Below are 9,663 nucleotides of genomic sequence, written 5' to 3' on the forward strand. Positions count from 1 at the left end.
GGGGCAGCTCCCGGGCCAGACGCACCAGCTCCTCCACACTCAACTGGCCAGTTGCTCGTGCCAACCGCAACTGGGCACCAAGCGCGGGCTGCACACCTTCGACGAACTGATCCGACAGCAACTGGTGTCGCGACACTCCGCCCAGCGTCGGCAAAGCGCGATCCAACAACTGCTGCAAGCCGGCGAAGAACACGGTCGGGTCAGATCCGGGTGCCATCCTGGCCGTCTTGAACCGCCTCATAGCCTCCTGGCGGTCGACCGGCGTGTCCAACTCCGCTGCAAGGACTTCCTTCGCGGCGGCCCAGTCCATCTTCCGAGGGCCTTTTCTGGCCGCATCCAGGGCTGCCTTCGCCCGGTCCTTGAGGAGGGTCTTCAGCGCTGCCAACTTACCCCGGTCGGTCTCCAGCCAGGCAGCCTCCGCCACCTCCTCAAAGTCCTCCAGGAAGGTTCGAACATCCCCATCCTCAAAGGGTTGCGGCCACGGGATCTTCATCCTTATCCTGGTCACGGCACCAAATAAAAGGAAGATGGCCTTCGCTGCGCAGTTATTTGTTCGGAAATGCCAACTGACCGGTTACAGACCACTGAACAAGGAAGCAAAACTCTAATCTGAATCTTAGTTACAAAACTGGACACAGATCTTCTCCCGAACGGGTCTTCCTGGAGATTCATTGAATCATTTCATTCGTCGGTCAAATCCAAGCAAATCTTACAAAGTGGCCCCACGAATTCCGCAACAGAATTCCCTTTTTCAATCGACGCGAAATTCTACCGATCAGTAGTATCACCGTTACACTAGCATATTGTGCGAGGAGCTCGTGTCTAGGCTTGGCCAACCTGACAGTATTTCAGCGTAGAGCATTCAAAAAGACGTTGAAGAATCACCTACTTTGTTCTTCAGGCTGGACAAATTACCGTTAAATTTTTCCTCTGCTTCTAGGAAGAGAAATTTCCTTACGTGAGCCATCTTGCTCGGAGCATCTGAGTTAACACTCAGTGATTCGTTGCTGTAGTATTCGTTTTAGACTAGGCGCCATATATGACAACGGTCAAAAACGGTGGATATTTTATTTACGTTTGAGTATTACATGCGAACGTACAGTTCTTCTTGCTCGTTAGTCAGTGGATCAGCATGGGAAATGGAAAATTGAATCAGGCAGTTTCGACTTAGGTGGTTGCTTACACGGAGGGAATGCTGTATTCACAATGCAATAAAACCGAATTGTCAGAAACTGTGCACTTTTTCGCAGTTACACTTGGATGGTGGCTTTTTATGGGGAAGGAATCGCAACCTCAATTTTCCCTCGAAACGGAACAGACAGAAAGTCACGCAGAACGAACTTGGGTTTCAAAAACTGCAGATAGCATTGCGGTGTGTGTGGGTGGCTGTGTGCGGTGAGATGTATGGTTCAACGGCAAATGGGGGAATAAATCAGTGAGGAGTGGAAGCTGGGTCCAAGTAGAACGTAAGGTTGACGGAAACCTGAGGACTGCGTCAACTTGACGAGCCCCAAGACGGGCAAAACCGGACGTGGGCAGTCACAAAGTTTTCAGCAACCTTAAGAGTAGTGTGTTACGTCTGGAAATGGTGACGTAACCAGTAGCAGGAAACTGCACTTGCCGGGTTGGGTACAACTCTAACCATGAGAAAAAAGGAAAGAAATCATAAAACAACACCATAATTTAGTACTCACAAGATTTACCACTTGGTGATACCAGCCAGAGGGAACAAATACAACTTGTCCCGGATGCTGATCAATCTGAACATAATTTATATCCCCGTTATCCAATTGTATATTCCGGATGTCGTTTGGAACTCGGCCATTACGCTTCAACTTCGTTTCTTCGCCTGTAAGAGGCAATATGGAGAAGGTGGATAAATTCCACAACAGAGCTTTTGAGTAAAGAGGTAATCAACCAATTCAGGTAGTTAATTTGGACAAATAGTATGTACGGCTATTACCTGTTACAAAGTGAAAAAGACACAGTCAGACTGTATTCTAATATCACCCTGTTGAGTTGCATGATCGATGCAATATTCGATGGCATTTTTCGATATGCAACTTCCTGACGCGGAAACAGCGAGATGGTTTCCAAGGCCTCTGCTTATAGTTGTCGCTGGATCAAACGGGGCGACCGGAGCGAGCTACCCTGACTACTGAGTATGCCCGACGGTTTGTCCAGCGGAGATGGATGGTGTGTGTGATGTCAAACGAATAGAATCATCAGGTTTCAAAACCAAGAAAGCGGCCATACTAACCCCTTCCTTATTCAATTCTGGTTTGTCCAGCGGAGATGGATGGTGTGTGATGTCAAACGAATGGAATCATCAGGTTTCAAAACTAGGAAAGTGGCCATACTAACCCCCTCCTTATTCAATTCCATTGGCATAGGTCAACTTCGGGAACATGTCAGGAGAGCATCCTAAGTGAAAATTACTGTCTGGCGTGTTATTCAGCATTTGGCACGAAGTTTAGCGCAAACGTGCCAGTATCCAGTGCGTATATATAGGTCAACTTCGGGAACATGTCAGGAGAACATCCTAAGTGAAAATTACTGCCTGGAGTGTTATTTAGCATTTGGCACGAAGTTTAGCGCAAAGGTGCCAGTATCCAGTGTGTATAGTTGAAGTGAACTCTTCATATAACTTATACACTCGTCTGCAAACCAATTTGGTTTTGGTGGGAGACTCACCCGGAACACAGCTGAATCTCTCGTTTATGATGTCCTCCTTCAATTGAACATGCTGTACCAGGCCAGTTCCTGTTTCAGTTGGTACGATATTCGAGATATCGCAGATGACTACGTTTACTTCATGAGCGCCCAATAAGGGTAAAACCGGCCGTAGATTGTCGAAGAGTTTTCAGCAACCTTATGGGTAGTGTATTGCGTCTGAACTTAATATAGTTCACGAGGTCGCCAACGTGATCAGAACAGCGGTTCTAGATTCGTTCGAAATCCCGCCCCTCATCAGCATACTCATCGATGGCATGACATCAGTGTTCAAAACTGAGGCTTCGCTGCCGTACAACCATGATTCATTTGAAAGTCTTATTGTGAAGAAAGGATAAAAGAGCGGAAGGAAGGGTCTTGATGCTAGTTTACTACAATCATTTCGAGATGCCTACACCTCCAGACACTTATTCAGGCAATCTGTATAGAAATTGATAACATGAACGCCATCGACATCGAGTAGCAGCCTAATCTTGCAACGCCTCTAACCAGGCGCAGTGAAGAGAACGCGCTCCTCATTCTGGAAGGCGAGTAGTATCGACAACATCCAAACGTTTCTTAATCTCTTTCACACCCCTCTACCAGCTCAAGAGTTTCCCACTCTGAATTGAGCACGGAAAACAGCACTCTCTTCGACAAACAATGGTGCGCAATACATGGCCTGACCAACGCACCTTCTGGTGCTGGACACATTCCCCAGTGGAAATCCCTGTTGCACAACCGAACACTCGTTTCCTAATTGACTTGTTACGAGGTGTCCATGACCAACCCACACGATCTATGTTCCTGAGACAACGGTTGTCGAATACCTGAAGACGTCCGCTGCTCGAACACGCCAGGTTTAACAGCCATACAACAAACAGCTCGCACTGTAACCTGATGCACAGGTCCCTTGAAATTCAGAGATATACCTATTTGACGCCATGAGTGTCTCAAATTGGTGAAAGCGACACTTTCAAGAGGACCGAGGTCCGGATGTAAGTATATCAACTACATGAAACAATTAAATTTCTTCGTACTGTTAACAAGCTACAAATAGCTCAGCAAGGAAGAATTAACAAGTTGCATGGGTCAATCGTCTGGTAAACCGTCACCTAAGAGGCCAGTCAGTCTGTGATCACGTGAGTGGAGAACGAGTGGCATTATGTCCTGTCTAAATGCGAGCCAATCACACTGGTGTTCCGCTGTTCGTGACCAAGCAATACAGACCCAGTCACTAATCGAGGTCGAGGGTTCGAATCTCCCCAAAGATTCGTGAGACCCACATTGTTGCTGATTCCTAACAAAAATGAGTCAGTTGCACAGTATTTCTCGACTTTTCAGCGTGAGTTAGATTCATTTTCAGAACGAAATTTCGACTGAAATTTCAAAATTCCATGCTACCAACAAAGGAAACTGACCGTCGATTGTCGTTGTTACCAAGTTATTTTCATGTTATCCCCTAAACGTCCGGTCCCACCAAGGACAGAGCTGAAGTCAGGACGTGTGTTTGCGTGTACTGCGAAACAGCCTACAGTCTCTTTAGGGCTTCATGGTGAAACTATCGCCAAAAAAGAGAACCACAATACCTGGTTGAACTGTTTGAGCACAATCGATTGAAATGTCAAAGCGTCATCCGGTCACCAAACAAACTAGGCCTGTCAATACTTAGACAAAGAGATCAATTATGAGGGGAGAATCAAACGGACAGAAAAAACGGCAATCAAAAGCTGGCTTGGAGGTGAAGCTTGAAAAATTGTTTGTTCAGCTTGCTGTGAAGCAGAAAAGGATCTTCCCTCAGTAGGTCAGTTCACCCTGCCGATGGTGGGTACGTCAGTACTCTACTGTTAGGTGTGCTACACGCTGCTTTTGAGTAGTTATGAATGGTTGCGGGATTCGTAGAATTGGTATTCAGATAACGGTCACTAAGACAATCCTTCTCATTCCCTATTGCGATTAACCTTGTAAGTCCGTAACAAACAGGAGAAGCACTGGACTCCAGTTTCGTCCCTATCATAGCTCATCAGCAATGCATATTCTTAGCCGTGAGTGAGCCTCGAATAGCTTAGATGTTACAACTACTCCACTGGCGCACACTGAATGAGGCTGAATTATCATATCTAAACACAGATACATATTCAGCGATGTGATTCGCTCGCTCAGCGCTTCGAGTGACTTCGTTTTGTCGATCGGCTTACCCGCTTGTTAGGAATTCCCACTCACGAAGCGCCATGGGTGCAAGGAACCTACTGGACTATTTCTGACTGTCGAAAATCCAAGAGGTTGGTTGTTGATCAAATGGCTGTTGATCTGTTCGCCGGCTTGGAAATATGGCTTGCAAACGTCTCGTCACCATACGAGGAGACATCATCAGTGCACACCCAACTGCGCACTGATGATGCCTCCTCGTATGGTGACGAAACGTTTGCAAGCCAACTGCCAAGCTCGGCGAACAGATCAACAGCCATCTGATCAACAACCAATAAACTCACCCGAGCTACCAATATTTCACCACATTACCAATCCAAGAGGTACCGTACAGATGTTTCATCCTAACTAGGAATCATCGGCAGTGAGAAACTCCAAGTGGTTTCCAACTCGTGACCTCCCGGCTAGCAGTTGAACACCAAAATGTTCGGCCACGAGCGACTGATTGGCAGTTTGATACAAACAAGATATAGCTCCACAATTTGAGTGCTTTAACGAGTGGTGACCTCTCATAGCGAAGAAGAAAGTTCATGTAACTCATGAATTATTTCTCCCTCCGAGCTACTTATGCCATATTGAGGAGACTGGAAGTTTCAATGAGGATTTCGTCCTACAAGTGAAGTCAACCTGTGCCGGAAGGCCGAAGAGCACTGAACTTTTGCGCGCACTGATGATGACTCCCAATATGGATGATGTGGATTACTTTGTTTCAGGTTAACCAAGCTTGAATGGAGGGACCGTCGAGAACATTCTGAGATGTGTCAATAGGCTGAAAACAAAGCGTTAGTTTGCCTACCTGGAGGGAAAAACCACCATCGCTTGATGCCAGATATATTTGCAGACCAGCTGTATGAATGATAGACGTCCGCATGCAGTGGTGTCCAAGTACCCTTTGTACCCAGATATACAAAGCGGAAATCATCTCGCACATCGGGGCGAATACGCCAGAATTCATTCATCCAATCGGACATGAACAGTGTTGGGACTTGGTAGTACTCAGTATCTGTAGCTCTACGTCCAAATGTGTCAGTAATGAACGAGGAGAAAGTTACTTAAAATAATGCCAGTCCTTCAAATACAACGTGCGATCATCAGTGCCCTGATGAAAATCACGCCAATAGGTGAGGTAGTCAGCGACGGTCATTTCGATTGACGGATGGGCATCAAATTCCAGGCGTGAACAGTCGCCAACGCATAAAATTCGGTCTCCTTTTATAGATGAGAAAAGTCGCGAGTTAAGAGGTGAGAATTCGAGGCACCTTACTAGGAAAGGGTTGAAATATGCGTTCGATATCTATGTCGCCGATGGCATTACACCAAAGTCTCCGTGCTAACCAACCCTCTGTAATCCACTGTCCAAAAATGCATGGTTTATTGAGTAGCATGAAACTTGATGGGGAAAATTTTTTCTCAGAAGAATGGCACTTACCGTAGATAAAACTCCTGAAGACTTATTGGTGTTATAATGAGCGGGAATTCCGACATTTCGAATTTCAACTGAAAAGTAATTCGAGAACTGTAGCGAAAAGTAACTGGTAAATTCAGAGGATGGAAAATAAGACGCTAGCCATCTAGAGACTAAACTAACTTGTTACGAGGTCGAATACACCGAGAAGTATTAGACTATATCCTCGCCTAATTCGCAAGGTGAGGTCAAGTTGAACCGTATTCAGTGTTCATGAGGAGCATTCTGGACGAAACAAGCATAGTTGAGTCCCTCATTTCTTTGATTCATAAAAGGTCCCATGCAAATATACAGCACCCGGCATCTCCGATGAACCTCCGTTAAAAGAACCCTTCTATAGTGGACCAAGTCTCTCGTTCCGGAACTGCTCTTATGAATCTTCCGGCAATAGTCAACCACTTTCTAATCTAACAGTCTTCCTTCCAACTTACTAATTTTGTTGTCTGAGAAGTTAATTACAAAATAATTATACGGGAAAGTACTGGGTGTTTTTTCCTGAGTGACTGGTAAGTAGTCAAACTCAGATAATAAGGAAACTAGCAACGCATATTAATATGGCGATGTCTAGTTCGAGAATACCACAGGAAGAACGGGGCGAAACTCAAAATTAGATGAACGATGGTATGTGGAATTCCGGAAAAATCATAACGGAATTATCATCACTCACGAAGCTAACGACTTACAAGAAACGAACGGAAGAATTAATGCCCTGATGCGCCGCGTACTGGAAGACGTCACAGATTCGAATGAGCGGCTTATTTTAACGTACAATTGCAGTAGGCATCGAGGAGCGGCCCACCCGACCGAACGGCATGCTAATTGTCAGCCTCGGAGAACAGATCAATAACCACCTAATCAACAACTAGAAAAACGTAGTTCATCTACCAATACGACACCAGTATGATTCTAAAAGCTAAAAAAATAATATGAAAAATTCGATGACGACTAGAGATCACATATGATTGTTCGGTAGTGCTAGACGTCAGAATACACGGCGCCCCGGTCGATCAACTGGTGGAAAATTAAGAGTGGAGTTAATCGGCGGGGAGGAATTAGAATCTACGTTGCAGTCGACCACTAACGCGATTGCCTTGGTGTTTGCAATCATGTGAGCCTCGACAGCTTAAGCAGACGAACCGACGTCCTAGAGGACGTTTCAAATTGGCCGCTTGGGTCTATTCTATTGTCACAGTCGAATGTTGTGTAGTTGTACTGATGAAGGGTTTTCGAAGTGTCCGGGTAAAACTCTCCTACGCCCTGGTGTATTCGTACCACCGCAACATACCCGACGGTAGATAGGAGGAGTGGACCAGCATGCCGGCCAATCGATATCAGTAACGTTCGTGGACGCATGGAAGTGTAGGCCCCTTAGAATGCTTGCGGTAGGATAGCACCAGGTCCACCCCTCACCCAATCCTTTTCTCTCTTCTTCTTTAGTTGTGAGGTAATAAACTTAGTGGTTGTAGTTGTAGTAGTGAAGCATCAGTGTCAATACTGACGTTATTGTCGTGAAGATGATGGTGACGTTCGGTACGTGGACCGGCATATTATCCGTTATGTTAGAAGGTATCATGTATCAATGTATGAACGAAGGAAAGATTAACAAACATTAACAGCACACCCTCACCTGACAAGTCGGCTGACTAGCACGTAAATAGAACGTCGGAAATTCCTTGCAGCGGAGTTGATTACAACCGACCGACATAGGTAAGGCCTACATGTAAAGAACTTTCTGTATAGATTGACTTATGTTCGATCATTTCCTCGTGTGAGGATTTACTATGGAAAAGAATTCTCCGCTCTACATGTGAGTATAGAATTGCTAGAACGACGATGAACCGTGCTGCTCGTTTGAACATCAGGAAAGTTAACCGTTGCCACGAGAGGGTTGAAATAGTCTCGGCACCAGGCAGACAGGCGATAGACAGCTCTTGGCATGAGTCAACAATTTTCAATACTAACACAGCGATAACTTTACCTATTCAAGTAAGACATCAGGTGGATGGGAGCTTGGGGACTACGCCTACCTGTAGAGTCTTAGGAAGGGTGGAATCGGTAGTTGGCCATCGGGAAGTTTTCACTAGCCTTATGCAGTGTGTTTCGCTATTTTCGTGCAATGTGGTTTCAAGTAGAACATAAGGTTGACGGAAACTCGGGGACTGCGCCTACCTGATGAGTCCCGAAAAGGGCGAAACCGGTTGTGGGCTGCCGAAGAATTTTCAACCTTATGAGCAGTGCATTACGAATATACATGTATCGCGACATCTCGAAATCGTAGCGACTGAAACATGAGGCGGCCTGGTGCAGCACATTCAGATGCCTGCAAACATCACAGACCAGAGATTCCGCTGGGTTCCAGGTGAGTCGCTCGCAAAACCAAATTTGCTTGCAAACGAGTGTATTTTGCTTGTGCAGTGTTCTTTCAAGGAAATGTACACTCACCATGTTCAAACATCGTGATAGTTTGAGTACCATGTCCTGATAAAATTCTAATGACTAGATGGGATTCTTCAGTGTCTCAACAGAACTTCAAAGACAACAAGAAGTCGATTTAAGGACTCCCAAGGAGTTCAACCCGAAAGATTGCAAACCTGTCAATTGTTCGCAACCTATGAAATTTTTGTCGGGTCTTAAAATGCTGGAAAACTTCGTCATGAACTCGTACCTCAAGTATTCCTGAAAACCCCATAATATTAAGTTTGCCGACATAAGTAAGCGTGCAGTGGATTCAAGTAGTCTTTGAAACAGAAATTTTTCACGAGAAAACCTTTGGAGCGAAACGTGGCTGGTCATTTCAGCAGTAAAAACACCAACGTGGGCCAACTCACGACAAGATAAACTGTTTGGATTTGCTGATCGTTTCACCTGCTTCATAGTGGTTATCGCCTGACTTCAAGAACCATGGGGAGCATCGTGGAGACACTGGCAACTCCTACCGTCACAGAATGCTTAATCAACATATTGGTCGAAAGATTTAGGAGGTAGTTAGACAATGCGTCCGATGGGTATCTACCTACAGCGATTAGAGGAACAAGCCAACACAACATGGAGTATCGAGTAAGTACAGGTAAGTCTTTGTCTCCATATGGTGAACGATTTTACAGAACTGGTAATTCTGCCGGGCCAATGATAGACAAACGACTCCCCGGGGTAGCGTCAGTACGAACACGACGAATGGGATATACAAGAATGTATGGATCCCCCAATTGCAATCGTCCTGCTGTCGAGAGCTGCTCATCAAGTCATTTCGTCTAAAATGACCCATCCACGATGCGGCA

General features: G+C 45.6%; 1 protein-coding gene across 1 annotated transcript in view; it reads right to left on the reverse strand.

The window, feature by feature from the left end:
• Positions 1–8,638, reverse strand: part of T265_13145 (hypothetical protein) — a gene marked incomplete at both ends in the record, with an annotated part of 16,075 nt that extends 7,437 nt beyond the window's left edge. The window contains 7 exons of the mRNA XM_009167396.1: positions 26–487; positions 1,695–1,849; positions 5,717–5,931; positions 5,973–6,129; positions 6,185–6,309; positions 6,350–6,417; positions 8,555–8,638. Coding sequence (XP_009165660.1) covers positions 26–487; positions 1,695–1,849; positions 5,717–5,931; positions 5,973–6,129; positions 6,185–6,309; positions 6,350–6,417; positions 8,555–8,638 — 1,266 coding nt within the window. The remainder of the gene's footprint in view (positions 1–25; positions 488–1,694; positions 1,850–5,716; positions 5,932–5,972; positions 6,130–6,184; positions 6,310–6,349; positions 6,418–8,554) is intronic.
• Positions 8,639–9,663: the final 1,025 nt, after the last annotated feature.

The sequence above is a fragment of the Opisthorchis viverrini genome (genome assembly GCF_000715545.1).
Source record: "Opisthorchis viverrini unplaced genomic scaffold opera_v5_39, whole genome shotgun sequence".
Lineage (NCBI taxonomy): Eukaryota > Metazoa > Platyhelminthes > Trematoda > Opisthorchiida > Opisthorchiidae > Opisthorchis > Opisthorchis viverrini.